The following is a 15,786-nucleotide window of genomic DNA, read 5'->3' on the forward strand; positions in this document are numbered from 1 at the left end:
CTCTTCACAACTGTTAGCAGTTGTGAATAATACCCATTTCTGATCATCTGACAGCAAGCTCAAATTCTTTAGCAAAGCAGCCAGCAACTGGAGCCACTGGATGAAAACCTAAGAACCCTCATCATTCTTCACCATTACGAGTTGTGACATCTGACCACAGCGGCTCCATAAGAAGTACTGAAGACATCAATTCCAGACAACCCACAGAAAAGTGGATCATCAGAAGCAAGAGACATTCAAAGAATCAAAAACCTTACTCAGGGTAAACAAGGTGTGTTAGCTAGCTGTAGTCTTTCAGAATTACTGCACTTTTTAGCCCCCAAAATAGTTTACAAAGCATTCAACCCCACTGTCAAAATGCAGCCACCTTTAGAGTATAAAATAGCAACACAACCATGAAGGAAAACATAGACATACCCACAAAGAACAGCAAAAGCTTCTCTCCAGCAGATGATGAACAGGGAGCCAAACCCCTTCCACACTTCACTTGAAAAAATACCTCCCAAACCCACATCACCACTTACAGTCATCACCCATTCAGACACTAACCAAACCCAACATAAGTGGCTTGTGGCGTAATTTTAACACAGCAGCTTCAAAACAGTGATTGTCCAAAATTAACAGGTAGAATAACTCAATTAAATCAATTTTAATGTATCAATCATATGACAACTGCCCATCAGTTTAATTTTACTAAGCCATATCACATTTTCTTATCAAAGAGAAAAGGCGACAAACACAGTGAAAGTTTATTCCTTTATTGATAAATGCTTTCCAGACTTTCCAAACTGGATTGTTCAGTTAAAACCAAAACCACAAAATACTTTCAACCTAAAATCCTCAATGTCCTCCTTAGAAGACACAAAGGGGAGCTCTGTTCTGACCACAAAGGAAAAGCTTGCAAGCCCAATTCTGGTTTTGGAAATCTAGAGCTTCAGTCAGCTTTTTAAATAAGATCTTAAAGATTAATTTACAAAATGCAATTTAACTATGTGATATGATGCATGGCATTGAGATCTGCAGGACAGTAAAGAATCTTCAAACATCTCGAGCTGATGTCTATGAAGGGACTATTTGGCTTCTTCGCATCCTAGAGGAAAAGAGGAAGACAGACAAGTTACAGCACACCTTGCTCCAGGCTGGTGAACTTCCCAGCATTACAAGCCATAAGGACTCCAATATAATTTGCAAGGTACAGAGAAGCTGTTAGCAGTTGTGAATAATACCCATTTCTGATCATCTGACAGCAAGCTCAAATTCTTTAGCAAAGAAGCCAGCGACTGGAGCCACTGGATGAAAACCTAAGAACCCTCATCATTCTTCACCATTACGAGTTGTGACATCTGACCACAGCAGCTTCACAAGAAGTACTGAAGACATCAATTCCAGACAACCCGCAGAAAAAGTGGATCATCAGAAGCAAGAGACATTCAAAGAATCAAAAACCTTACTCAGAAGTTGAACAAGAGCCAGCTCCAAAACACAGGAGGCAGCATTTGCTTGGAGAGACCCATGCAGTGAAATGACATTCCTGACACCAGCACTTTAACATATACTGTAGGCAGGCGATTGTCAGGATAAGGAATGGGTATTAACAGCCTATTTAGCCTCAAAGTCACTAGGGCATCTTGTGTCTCTCATTTTATTTCCCAGATTAGCAGTTTCACAAGACTCATCTCAATACATTATTCCTTCCTTGACATGTCAACTGCTAGGAACACTTCAGGGACTTGTGCACCATCTTTCTGGTGCTTAATTAAAGTAAGATTTCTGCAGAATATTTGTAAAGCTTTTACAATAAGGATTCCGTTGGAAGAAACTACCTTAGGGGGCTTTGTTTGTTTGTTTTGTTTTTTTAAAGAGTAGACTGAAATCAGACAAGTGCTGCGCAGGCCTACGGGGGCCTCCAGGCTGGCTGCATTCACTAACAATCACGCTTTATTTACTCTGATTCTGGAAGCTTTTAACTGAAGCTAAGGACCAAGACACTCACCAGTCTTCCTGGTTTAAGAGGTAGCAGCAACCACGCCCACCTTCTGGGCAGCTTCTTTCTTGGCTTGGTGAGCCTGCAACACCGCAACAGCCTCCTCCACCTCGGGGAGACAAGTTACCTAGTGAGACCTGCTCTCTTGACCAAAGCCTCCCACAATCCACCCCATCTAAAGGAACAAGCCAGTTTACCTTTGACCGGAGGGACTCAGGAGACTCGAGCATGTGCAGCAGCTCTGAGTTGTCAATCTCTAGCAGCATTCCTGTGATCTTCCCTGCAAGGCTGGGGTGCATAGCTTGAATCAGAGGGAACAAACGTTCCCCTGGGGGGGGGGGGGAAAAAAAAAAAAAAAAAGGAGTTCACATAGCTGAGTTTCAATTAAAAAGTCATCTTTGAAACCTGAGGGGATTTCCAAAGTAAAATGCAGTCTGTAAGGACTGGAATTTCACTTACCCAGCATCTGTTTCTGCTCCTGGGGAGGGGCAGCAGCCAGCATGGAGGCCGTTAGTGGTTCCTGTCCCTGCACATGTACTGCAGGCTGAGGTGCCTATATAGAAGGGCAGACATGAGGGTTCTGAAATAGATACTAGGCTGATTGCTTCATGTTTAGAGACAATAATAAGATATTCCCTCCTTCCAAAACACAACCTTTGTCAAGCCTACAGGAGACTTAAGTTTCAGAAAAGGACAGATAAGGTGCCCTTAGTTCACAAACATGCTCCCTCCAAGTCCTGAACTCAAAAGCCTAAAATGTCACACACGGGCACTGTAAATATCTTACAAAAACTGGATCAAACATTGTGAGACAAATATTGCAATTGAGAAAGAGCAACATCCACGCCTGCTTTTTTTACAACATAGAGGTTTGTGGGAGAAGCAAACTGTGCTTTCAGTGATACCCTAGTGAGGATATGGCAAAGAGGTGAGAGAATGAATGGTTGCAAAACGGGCAAGCAAAGAACCAAAAAAAGATCCTAACAGCAAATCTGGGTAAAAAATGGCTTGCAAGTACAAGACAGATAAACCAACCAGGTTGCCCCGGCAAAGGTAAAACTGCCAGGTTTTTAAATTCCAAATTATGATGCCTGTCTGGGTTATAAAAGTAGCTTGAAGTTTCTGTAAAAACACTTCAGTTGCATGTAAAACCTGTTGGACTGCAGTAAGTGCAGGGACTTCACAGCCCAGACCCTTGTGTTACCTGCAAAGGCTGTACAGCTGGGTGTGGGCTGCGGACACTTGAGGCATATTTATAAGGAGGAACCGCTCTGGGAGCAGGGGCAGCTACAGGCGGACGAGGAGCTAAATTCTGTGCTGCGGTGCCAACGCCTGCAAAAGAAGAGAACAGAATTACAAACACCTGTAGCAACGTGGAAGCAAGTTGGGATGTCTGATATTAACAGCTGAATTCAAACTATACTCTGCACAGCAATACTTCTTTAGAAACTGGTCTCCAAAATGCAACTGGCTACTTCAGGAAGGGGCTATTCTCCCTAAAACTAAACCATGGATTCCACATCTTGCATTCAAGGTATTTTCTAGCTATTCACTGGCATAAAGTGAATTTGGATGCTCTACTCTGAGAACAATATCCATAACCTACACAGCCTTTTTATTTTTTTTTTGTGAGTGGTAGATGTTGCAGAGGTGTAGAGATGAGTTCCAAACCAGTGGAAACCCATCTGGATTTCCACTGCTGTGCTGTAGCACCAACTGTCCCCAGACCCGCACTGCACAGCAAGGAATAGGAAAGATTCAGGTGCTGTCTCTGCCCCTTGCTCCAGGTGGCCTTTGGTTATCCGTATCTGACAACCATCTTTGGAAGTAAGAAGTCAAGTCTCAATAGCATCCTCCTCCCTCACAGACAAGGGGAAGAGCCTGGGAGGCAGACACCTTACCAACTCGCTGGGCAGCGGCAGGGAGGCCACGAGAGGCCGGAGCATTGCCGGCAGGGGCCAGATGGCGCAGTGCTGGCCGTGGTCCAGACTGGCGCATGGCATTTGGCATTCCCTGGAAGCCTAATGGAAGAAATGAGGGGAAATCCTCAAAACAGAACCGACTGGCAAGTCAGGACAGTCAGCTACAGGAAGCAGGTTGGGGTTGTGCATGGAAAGGAAAGCATGCATTGTTCTTGTTGGAAAGTAGAGCCAAAAGGGTCATACAACCAAAATGTTGTCTCTAGCATGCCCACCTTGAGGTCTTCCCCCTTGCTGCCAGCGTGGGTTGGGTCTCATCTGCGTCATCTGATTGGGTGCATAGTAAGTGGGTCTGCTCTGAGCCTGCAGAAAGATCAGACAAGCTCAGAGGCAACATCTAAGTGAGTAACAAACATTGTTTACAACATGTTTTGGCAGTTGTTGCCAGGACTCAACACTCAATTCGCATTAAGAGAACAGGCAGCCGGGAAGTCACAGAATTAACTCCACTGACTGCACCCCTCATTAGGAGTTATTTGCTTATAGGCATAAGAAAGGCTCAAGGAGATTACTACAGCTGAGCCATCAAAGCTCCAAGACAGGTTAAAAAAACAACACCAGCTCAGCTCACCTGGGGCACAGCAGGCATGAAATATCCCCCAGCAGCAGGCTGGAACTGATTAATGATTGTGTTGGCAGGCAAGGCTCTCATCCCAGCAATGCGCTGCATATACTGATTAGTTAGATGGGCCTTTCGCTCCTCTTTCCTTTGTGCAAGTGCAACATACAACGGCTTTGAGCCCACAATTCGCCCATTCATCTCTGTCACAGCTTTCGTAGCTTCCTCTGGAGAGGAAAAGCAGACAAAGCCAAACCCTTTGCTCCGTCCATCTTCCAGCATCACCTGCAGTAAAGATCAATTGCTAGTGGAGTACCAGTAAAAGAACTTAGCCTAAGAATCCATATTTTTTCAATGTCAGATTTCAGGCAGGTAGGACATAACTGTTGCAGAGGTGTAGAGACAGGTACTTGGTGAATGAGAAGTCACCTGTCTGGATTTACTCTGCTTTTCTGTAAGCACCATGTGTCCCCAGGCCCACACTGCACAGTAAGGAATGGGAAAGATTTGGTGCAGCCTCTAAACACATATAGGGAAATGTCATTTCATGCTTATTGGCAGTCACCTCAAACAAGCATGTTTGCCACTTCCTGCCTCCCTCTTTTCATGAGGGAACGAAACAAGTAAGTTTTCAGTAAAATCCCACCGAGACCCAAAGAAATCTGTGTATTTACTAGTCCAGATGTTCTCAGGACCACAATGACCAGGGATATAAGAACTGCTCTTCAATCCCATGTCAATAAAAGTTCCTTCTTCAGGCTTTAAAATCCAAATACTCCCAAACCCCACAATACCTTGGCACTCGTTATTGACCCAAAAGGTGAGAACTCCTTCCTCAGTTTTTCATCATCTATAGTGTCATCTAGGTTTTTAATGTATAGGTTAACACCCTAGAAGGGAGAGAACAATAAGACATTCATAACAAAGAAAATCTTGAGCACCTCGACTGTTAGCATCCGTCTGCCAGAGCTGTAACGTGTCTGAAAACTCTTAATTTAGCATAATGTTCCTTTCATACCACCCAAAGCTGAAGGCGATAAATATTGCAAAGGCGTAGAGACAAGTCCCACTGTGGTGAAAGGGAGCTTGTCTGGATTTCCTCTGCTTTCCTGTGGCATTGCATGTCTCCAGTCAGCACTATATCGCAAGGAGTGGGAAAGATTCAGATGTCATCTGACGTGACCCAGTTTTGCCATAAATTAGAAAGACAACAGTATAGGGTTATGCTGTCTCTTACCATCCTTCTAGGTATCCCCATCCGAAAATAAAGGAGCCTGCGTGACTGTTTTCTTATGTCCTCCTAAACATTTCATTGCCAAGACTATGCGCCCTGATGCCCCCTTTGCCCCCAAATATCAAGGAGTCACCTTTACATTTTAACTCCCAGGATATCTTATTGGACAATGACGGATTACTTTGTCAACTCCTTTCAAGTCTGCCAATAGACTGAAAACAGTGCTTAAATTCATTAAAGGAATAGACTATTCACCTGGTACCGGCTGAGTCTCTCTTGTTTTAGCTGTTCAAACTTCCGTTTCAGCTCTGCCTGGCGCTCGACCTTCTTCTGTGCTCGGCCTACAAATACCATTTTCCCATTGATATCCTTTCCATTCATTTCTTCTACTGCCTGGACAGAGGGTTCAAGAGGAAACTGTCAACTGCTGAAGCGAGACAGCACCTGATCCTGTTAAGAACAGGACTGTTCAAAGCTCACATTGTACCCCTGCCTGTTAGCCAATAAACCAAGGTTGCTGCATTACCTTTGCGCCACTTCCGTGTAACAATGGCTAACTAAAGACAAACTGAAGTTATCAGGAGAGACCATGCTGACACCACCACTCTAAGTGCTGGACAAACAGCAACTTGTGAATTTATCCCCACCCCTTCTTGCAAACAAGGCCAAATTTTAACTAGCATACTACTTAGAGAAGACCATTTCTAAGCAATGTTCTCACTCCAGATATCTTCCTCCTCCTTAAGCCCTGCATTGTAGTATTTCTTCAGCAATTAACATTCTTGATTATACCACTGCATTTTGTGTGGATCTAGTAATTTGGAGAAATGCCAAGTTACCCTTGAACATCAAACTAGTGAGGTGCAAAAGGTTTCCACGTTCACACATCTAGAAAAGGTTATGCCTGAGGCAGAATTTTCTCTCATTTTAGTAATAGGCTCCTATGATAAACCAAGTAAGTTTTTCTTCTCCGAAGATACCCAAGCAGCATAAAAATTGGTCATACCTTGTTAGCATCTTCATGCTTTTCAAAGCTTACAAAGCCAAAGCCTTTGGATTTTCCGGTGGGGTCTGTCATCACTTTAACACTCAGAGTTTTACCTGTTACCAAAGCACAGGGTTAGTAAAATATCATAAAACTATTTCAAGACTATTAAACTCCATATAATAGTCCCAGCTCTCTCTCTCACCTGCTGGTCAGTCTCTGCCTCCTGTCCAACATTTGGCACAACTACTACCCACACCTCAACTCTTTGTATTCCTCAGCCTCAAAGTGACCCAGGTAAACTGTTAAACTACCATGGGTCATGAAATTCACAGCCTCATTACAAGTGTTTCTGTATTTACCATATTTGCTGAAGAGCTCCTTTAGTCTTTCATCATCCATGTCATCCCCAAAGTTTTTAATATAAACATTGGTGAATTCCTTTGCCTTGGCTCCCAACTCAGCCTCCCGCTCTTTACGAGACTTGAATCTCCCAACAAATCTGTAAGAAAGAAGGAAAATCCCCATGAGCAGCTCGTTTTCAAGAGTGGAAAAACATGTGTGACTTGCAGCAAGGCAAAAAATGAGTGTGTAGTAGAAGCTGGGAATGGGGACAAGAAAGGGTGACAGCAGAACAGAAGGACAAACAGGCCACAGACCAACCAGAAAAATCACCTGTCCTATGGTCGGCCAAAGATGCCCACCCAGCTCTGCAGTGGAGAGAGTATTGGCCACAGAAACCCACCCCAGCCCACTAGCAAAGAGGTAGCAAATCAAGGCTTGGTTAGGGAAACCCACCAGCCCTGTAATGGAGGGGTAGCAGGCCATGGCTTGGGCAGGGTCACTCACCAGCCCTGTAGTGGAGAGGTAGCAGGCCAAGGCTTGGGCCAGGAGAACCAGTGCCTTGTGTGTCCCTGTTAATACCGAGATGCATCACGGTTCATGCGATCGTTGCTGCTTCTGGCTGTGACACTCACACTTTGCGGTCGTTTAGCAGCATGCCGTTCATCTTCTCGATGGCTCTATCTGCAGCATCCTGGGTCTCAAAGTGCACAAATGCGTAGCCCTTAGAGCCATTCTCATCACACACCACCTAGATATGGGAAAGGAAAACAAAATGTCAGCTCTCAACATGTTTTCTCCTCTGTCACGCTCAGACACAAGGCCAGCACAAGAAAATAGGCTACTGCCAAGGGTCTACACTAGGAAGACATTATCTGTGTTTCAGACTTGCGCACTTCATGACCAAATCTGACGTAACTTCAGCAATCCCTGACCTTTTGGTCAACTCTGCCTTTTAGAGACTTCACTCCTCACTTGGTGAAAGGTGGCCCTTTCGCTTCCTACGTTGGACATGTCTGATCATGTCACTGCTATAACAGAATTGGACAAAGTAACCACATCTCACCTTGCAGGACAAAATATTCCCAAACGCTGAGAATGTGTCATAAAGTGCCTTGTTATCAATGGATTTGTCCAGGTTCTTAATGAAGACATTCCCAACCCCTGACTTCCTCAAGGAGGGGTCCCTCTGAGACCACATGATGCGAATGGGTTTTCCTTTGATCACATCAAAATTCATGGTATCTAGAGCACGCTCAGCTGCAAGAGAAGTCAAGAACAGATTTCTGTGGTTTGTTAAAGAATAAAGGTTTCCATCATGTGGGTGATCGTTTTCTCTGAATTTTACTCAGCTCATGGAGACATTTGGGGTAATATCATGGGCAACCAATTCCAATGACTTTTTAACTTAATGTTTCAAGGGACCTCTTTGCAGCACAGTCACTAGACAGGTTTAGGCATATAATAGGTTTGATAGACTATTTTAAATTTACATTATACTGATGTTTTAACCACCACAGCAAAATGAATCTCAAAACTCCTGGAGTTTATTAGTTATATTCTTAATTATTATAAAGATAAATTGCTCCACCCAAAGAAGGAAAGGAAATACAGGAAACCCTGGGGAAAAAAAGGGAAGTAACAAAAGTGACTGTTTGGCTTGTTTGCTTTTCATGAAGCTCACATCTACCCGCACTTATTTCTATTAAGAGAAAAGGATCATCTCCCTATCAGGTCAGGGGGAAAGAGCACGAACACATGGCTGGCTGGGAAGAAGACATGAGTCAGCCTCTGTAACTTACGTGGCCAAAAAATGATTCCCAAGTTGCTCAATCTAAAGATGACAGCAAGAGTGGACAAAACTCTGGAAAAAAGTCCGTATACCCAATCTGATTAACAGGGAATTGTTTATCTAAACTCTAAAACCCCAGCACTGTCATTCTAACCTACACTGAACCCCCCCCTCCATGATTCTATTTCTGCTACCTACTGGTATATTAAAAGGATCATTACGTACACACATTAGGATCTTGTTCATAAAATTGAGATGCTTGGGACTCTTCTGTGCCAGAAAACACTCCCAGCATGGAGCGAACAGAGGAAAAAAAAAAAGACTGTTAATTCCCAGCATGAAGCAGGGAAAGAGGGGGATAGACAGGCATTAAAATCAAGGAATATTAACAGGGCAGAACCCACGTTTTCCAAATCTGTTTGGCTCAGTTCTTCCAGGCCACCTTCATCCAGTGATACTTGCTGAGTAGATTTCAGGAGCAGCAAATTCAAGGAAAATGCCAATTTGAACACCTTCTTTCACGTGACTTTGCTACCACAGCCAGAGTAACTACTTGGCATTTCACGGAAATATCTCTAGGGTCTCCAGTGGGACATTGCCTACAAAAGTCTCCTGCACTCCCTACCCCAAAGTCAGCTTCAACTACTGCTTCAAGTTTCTCAGAATTTTTCATGTGCTTTGAAATGTTTTGTGGTGGTGTTGCTTTTTAAATTGAAGTGGTGCCATCACTATTTTCCCCAGTCCTTCACACATACACCCAGCTGGGAAACAAGCTCTGCTGGACTTCTTTCCTGAAGTAGTCAGGCTTGCAAAAAGGAAAAAAATAAAAAAATTTGAGGAGGAAAGTTATACTTGCTAGGACTCTGCTAGCTCTGTTTAGTCAAAGGTGTTAAATGCAATTAACTGCCATGCTAAAATGATTCCTCAGCTGCTACTCTGAATCAATGCAACTGAGGTTCTTCCTGCAGTCCATTCCTAGTAGGCACTTCAGCAGGCGACTTGGTCCAGCTTGTCAAATTTGGCAGTGTTTATTAATAGCAGGGAAAGGTCCTCCAGAAGCATGTGTTGGCAAGGACACAAACTAGTTGTATATACCATTTGCAGCAGAAACAGGGCTCCTGCTGAAAGGTGACAACCAGATGAAGCAGTGGCATGCAACCAGAGGGAACTGCGAGACACTCCACAGCGGCTACTAAGGTATAGACTAGTTATGAACTTACTCCCAGTTCTTTCAAGCTTCCTAAGCATATACTTAAGCAGATACTATTGCACTGCTCTTTCAATAGCTTGCTAGTATTCCACTCCATTTATACTCTGCTTGAAATTCACTGAGACACTTCTTGTGAGCAGTGGTACAAGAAAGCCCTAGATGGATTCTCTGATTTGAGGAAGGTCTGCCATACCCACAGGTGGAAACACAATCACATTACACCAGGACCTAAGAAAACTTGTAAAGGATCAGTATGAGTTATGTGAATGACTCAGACTAAGCACATCTGATTCATTTCCTTCATCTGAGCAAACACCTTCTCATTTTCTGCTATTTAAGCCACAAAGCTTCAGCCATTTCAGTTCCTGTATCTGTTTCTCTCCCACTGGTTCCTGTCATCCTTCCAGCAGACTCAACTGCAACTCATATATAACATTATACACACTCTTAACCTCTTTCAGGCTTCCTTTTCATTCCTCTTCCATAGCCTTCTGGATAGAGAAAGCATATGAACACTCCCTGCAGCTTGCCTTAGGCCTCAAAGTAATTAATCTCCCCTACAGGCTCCCTGATGCAGAGCTAACACAATGCTGGAATTAGCAGCTGTGGTTGAGCAGCATAAAGACAGATAACCACATGCACACACCAAGATTCACCCATGAGAAACTCTGCACAAGGAGTTTTATTCTGCAAAGATGGCTGCTCTGAAAACCTCTGGACTCTCGCTTACATCACTAAGCAAAAAAGACCCAACAACAAAAGCACATAGCACAAATTTAACCACTTATTTTTTTAAAAAAGAGAGGCTGCATACAGAAAAGACTTAAATCCCTTAATTGCTGAAGCTAGAACAAAATGCTGTTGGCAATAAGCATAGGTAAGTAACCGCTCTTCCCTTTTAACTACACACCTGCATTTATGTTACACAAGTCTTCTTACATTGTCTTCTCTTCTTTAAGGAAGAGACAAAAAGTTTATCTATACTTTTCTACACCTTTCTTCAGCAACGCTTATCTAACCCAGCTCTGGGTTCCTTCTTGGCTTGGGAAGTGTTCTGTTCCCTCTGTACTTCCAGAACAGCTTATCCCTAGAGCCATATTAAAGTTTCTCTGCTTCATTACCTGAGTTGTCACATCATGACTGTTATCAGTGTAATGAAACCCTGGAATGCAATTAAACTGCATGAGGAACACATGAAAAAAGAAATTCAGCTTTTCTTTCAAATGAAACAAGTTTGTTTTCTTTCCCCCCTTCACAGTCAAAAGGAATAAATATTAACGACCACAGCTGAGCCTGAACTAGCCAGAACTTTCAAGTGTTTCCTTAATCTGCCTATCACAGTATGACAGATTCAGTATTCAGCATTCACTGGTTACTACACCAAAGAACTGCAATCAAAAACAGCAGAGCTTATTTCCACTAAAAATAACCTCTGCAGCAGACTACCAGTTAGACAATGCATGTCCAGAAAGTAACCCCTTCCAGGGTCAAGCATCACTCCATTAGCTAACAAAAAATGTAAAGAAAAATGCAAGCTTTGAATCAACTTGGACACAGGAACTCTGGAAGTACAGAGCATGTTCAGGATGTGACAATGAGCGCCTGGTGGCCCCACGTAGTGGGGAAGAGTTCTGGCTACTTGACTTGCTCTGTGGACTTTCTCTAGCCATAAGGACAGAGTCCTACTTACCACACAGAAAAGTTAAAACATTTTCTTCAGATTTACAAAGCACTCATCCTTCCACAAAAGGTGCCAGGGAAATGCAAACTATCATGTATCAACTTCTTTAATACCTGCTACCACTTCAAGCATACCAACAATGTGTCCACAAGAACCTCCCTAAAAGTTTTCAGAGCACAAAGCTTCCTGATTAAGTGGTATTTTGTAGCATCTACTATCACCCATAAATCAAAACAGATTCCTACAGTGCTACAGAACACCCCCCATCTTTTCACAGATTAGTAAAATGAAGTCCAAATGCATTTCTGATTATGCATTCCTGGAAGAAAATACAGATCCCTCCTTCTCTCAGAAAGCCCTCATGCAGGCAGTACTGTGTACTGCCACCTTGAAAACAATCCCAATTTCTGCATTTGACAATAAAAATTATATTCTTCATATTCAGGTCTTTGTTTCAGAGAGACTGCAACACACCACCAATGGGCTCACCTTTTATCTGTTTATGTTTTGCTGCATTACATTTCGTACAGCAGCTGTTTTTACTTATGCAAAGTAACACACACTGCAGTTTGCCAGACAGAAGAAATTAGTAGCATTTCAGAAGAGATCTCTTCACAAGGGCAGGAGGAATTTGAGTATTTCTCCTTCCCAATATTAACTCAATGATTAGGTTTAAATCACTTGACCTTCTAAGATCTACCAGTAACAAGACACCACTTACTTTGTCGAAGTGTCACTTGAAGTACCGGGACTTCCTAAAATGTCTGCTGCCTCACCAGGAGCCCAGAATGATGCAACCTCCCTCTAAATTCCTGCCTATTTATCACCATAAAAGATTACCTTGAAATATATTGGAAGGCCACCGGCCTTCGTATCTGTATAAGGAGCAGAACTTTTCTGCTAAAGCAAGCACATGTGACTAGCCACTCTTCCCTTTTAACATCATAACTACACTTCTTATACAGGTCTTCTCTACTTTAAGAGAACTTTATCTCTAGTCTTTTGCACCCCACCTCCCCAACATTTATCTAATCTGAGCTCTGAGTTCCTTCTTGGCTTTATTTCTGCTGCTTGTTTTTATTTCTCTTATCCTGCAAGTAAATGAGATCATAGCCTAGACAAAGGCAGGTAAGCCTGGGTGACTGTACCCTTGCTTGTACAGCACATGAACATACCAAGGTGGTTTTATAAGAGGGAGTCAAGCACAGACAGGGTCATCAGGAGAGGACCACATACACAGGCTCTCAGGCTCTTCCCTTCTCACTGAGAAATTTTAAAACAAATACATTGCTTAGCCTGCATAAAAAGCACTTCTGAGAGTTCCAAGAACGAGAAATTATGTACTGGGGTGCAAGCCAGCTTTTTATCAGCCTGGCAAGAGAAAGGATCAGAAGTGCTCAATCAGATCAGTCCACATCCCAAGGAATGGACGAGCAGAAGGTACTCTGACCTGGGAGAGAATGGAAGCTAGGATGGCACATAGTCACAAGGGACTACGTAAAATCCAAACATTCCAGCCAAGAGCTCAATCCCAGAAGCTCTGCTAGCTTGCAGGAATACAATTTTGTAGTAACGTTTCTGTTTTCTACATAACAAATACTTTGATCCAAAGTCAATATATTACCCTGTGCAGCAAACAGACCCCACTCTGCTGTCTGTAAAAATGTAAAGCAGAATAACCTACTACAGGCTAAAGGAAAGTTTAAATGCTGCTGAAGTCTGTGCTGTCGTGAATTGATTCTGAATTCACTGGAAAAGTTTGCTCTCATCTGTCATTTGGATGTCTCTATCACATATAGATACTGCTAAATCCCAGCACAGAGCAATAAACTTGCACCAGTCAAGCAAAGGCTCTGAAAACTAGGGCAGAATACACTGACCCATTTTTCTTCCAGAAAAGACATGTTCCAAAATGACCTCCTCTGTCCTATCTTTCACATGCTACTGCTGCTTCAGCTCTGGAATACCTACTTGAGCAGGAACTAAATCAAAGTATGAAAAAAAGTCTGGCAAGAGCAAATCAATGTGGCTTCTGCATGTGAGACAACCTGGTTTCTCGTGCATTGAGCAACACATCTTCTTTCCCATTAATGCAAGAATACCACTTCCCAGACTGGAAAACCCATTCAGCTGCTTGCACAAACACTGCAACCTGCAGTCCACCAGATCTCCCAAATATGAAATTGGAGGGGGTGGGCTGCTAGAGGCTCAGCCAAACTGAACATTCAACCTGGGCTGACTACTCTCAACTTTTTCTGCCAGGACTGACTGCACAAAGACCCACACAAATAGCCCAAACCTACACGAGAACCACGGGGAACACAGTGGAGATTATTCTCTTAATGCGAGGAACAAACGCAAGCCTCCAAAGTTTAATATTAGTAAGAGAGAAAGAGGTCTCTCTATCAGAGATGTTACCACGATGTGCATTTGCAGAGTATTTTGTAGCCACTAAGCAGTAAAAAATATTCCAGCTTCAGTCACTAGCAAGTGATTACTTACCCTGTAACTAACATTTTGGTGGACAGCCACATGGCAATACACGCCAACAGCAGTGTGGATTAGTGGGGAAAAAAGTGAATAAAAGTGAAGGAAAAAAGCCATAGATGTGGTTGCATAGGTCACTTACCATCTGCTGGCTGCTGGAAGTTGACATAGGCATACCCGAGGGACCGACGGGTGATCATATCCCTGCAGACCCGAATGGAGAGAACAGGCCCAGCGGGGCTGAACTTCTCGTAGAGCATGGCCTCGGTGACATCGGGGTGCAGGTCACCCACGTACAGCGATGCCATCGGGTAACTGCTGGCTGCCGTGTTCATCTTCCACCCAGCACGCGCTCCCACCGAGAACTAAGAGGGCTTTATTCTTGGGGTTTCTTTAAGTCAAGCTTTACGTAAATATTTAAACTGGGGGGAAACTCAAAATCTTATTTAAAAGCCTCACTAAGCAGGGGCCTGCAGAAACAGCTTGGGAGAGAGGGGGGGCTGGCAGGAGGCCCGTGACCGGGGACGGCTGCTCCGCCACGCCAGGCCCCGGGACAGAGAGCAGCTGAGGGGGGAGGAGAGGCCTGGGAAATCAGAAAAAAACAAAGTTAAGCCTCCAGGAGAGCGGGGCTCGGATCTGAAGCCAAAATTCATACACTGGCTCCTGAGCGTTTCTCCCGTCAGCGCTGGGGCAAAACCCTCCTCGATCTCCCTACAACCACGTCCCTTATTTTGCTTTAAGAGTCTAATTTAGCCCCAGTTCTCCAGAGCAGAGGCCGTTTGATTTTCTGAGGTAAAAAAAAAAAAAAAAAATAGGAAAAATAATCCTCTCTGTAGTATATATTTATACGAACCTTTCTACTGAAATTAAACCTTCTCTGCTAGGTTTATATTTTTTAGATATAGATATATACACGTAAAATAGATCGGCTCTAGCGGGGCAATAAATAACACGCGGCGGCGGTTGAGCGCCGAGAGGGGCGGCCGGGCTGACAGGAAGGGAGCGGGCCGGAGCCGCGCTCGCCCGGCGCCCCCGCGCTTTCCCGTGCCCTCCCTGCCCTGCGGTCCCGGCCGGGCGGCGAGGGGGCCCGAACCGACTCAGCGGAGAGGGCGAGCGGAGAGGCGGGCGGCGGGCGGCGGGCCCCACATAGAAGAGCACGGCGCGGAGCGGGCCGCCGTGCCGCGGAGAGGAGGCGGCGAGGCCCGGCGGGGAGCGACCCCCGGCGCCCGACGCGTTCACCGCCGCCCGCTGCAGCGACCCCAGCGGGGGGGAGGACCGCCCGCCCGGCCGGCCTGAGGCGAGGGGAAGGCGGGGCGGGGCCAGCCCCGGCTGAGGGGGCTCGCGGTTCTCCCGCCCGCCATTTTGGGGGCCGCCGGTCGACGACCCTCATCGGGGACATGGCGGCCCGCGGCCCCTCAGGGTTGTCCTGCCGTCGCCCTGGCTCCGGCTTCCTCACATGCCCCAGGACAGGCTGGGCCTCCATTTTTTTCCGAGCTGCTCCCAGGGCCGGGAATCCCCAGTGCGCCGGGGGGT

General features: G+C 44.8%; 1 protein-coding gene and 3 non-coding genes across 5 annotated transcripts; all 4 read right to left on the bottom strand.

Annotated features, from left to right (window-relative positions):
• Positions 1-742: 742 nt before the first annotated feature.
• Positions 743-15,383, bottom strand: PABPC4 (poly(A) binding protein cytoplasmic 4). 2 transcript variants are annotated; one of them, XM_030038229.2, is made up of 15 exons: positions 14,396-15,382; positions 8,150-8,343; positions 7,719-7,834; positions 7,104-7,243; positions 6,763-6,857; positions 6,012-6,149; positions 5,317-5,412; positions 4,535-4,807; positions 4,179-4,266; positions 3,886-4,005; positions 3,189-3,316; positions 2,444-2,537; positions 2,182-2,312; positions 1,994-2,093; positions 743-1,090 (listed from the first exon to the last, which is right to left on the bottom strand). In XM_030038229.2, the coding sequence occupies exons 1-14, from the start codon at positions 14,586-14,588 to the stop codon at positions 2,007-2,009; spliced, it is 1,893 nt and encodes a 630-aa protein (XP_029894089.1). In that variant the 5' UTR covers positions 14,589-15,382; the 3' UTR covers positions 743-1,090; positions 1,994-2,006. The 2 variants fall into 2 exon arrangements, with proteins under 2 accessions (XP_029894089.1, XP_040985078.1); XM_041129144.1 differs by lacking the exon at positions 3,886-4,005 and having other exon boundaries at positions 14,396-15,383.
• LOC115352247 lies at positions 3,622-3,750 on the bottom strand. Its single transcript, XR_003927048.1, has one exon. It is a non-coding gene; the product is annotated as a small nucleolar RNA SNORA55 (small nucleolar RNA).
• Positions 4,904-5,036, bottom strand: LOC115352249. Its single transcript, XR_003927050.1, has one exon. It is a non-coding gene; the product is annotated as a small nucleolar RNA SNORA55 (small nucleolar RNA).
• LOC115352250 lies at positions 5,561-5,692 on the bottom strand. The gene has a single exon (XR_003927051.1). It is a non-coding gene; the product is annotated as a small nucleolar RNA SNORA55 (small nucleolar RNA).
• Positions 15,384-15,786: the final 403 nt, after the last annotated feature.

This window comes from Aquila chrysaetos, chromosome 16 (genome assembly GCF_900496995.4).
Source record: "Aquila chrysaetos chrysaetos chromosome 16, bAquChr1.4, whole genome shotgun sequence".
NCBI classification, from domain to species: Eukaryota; Metazoa; Chordata; class Aves; order Accipitriformes; family Accipitridae; genus Aquila; species Aquila chrysaetos.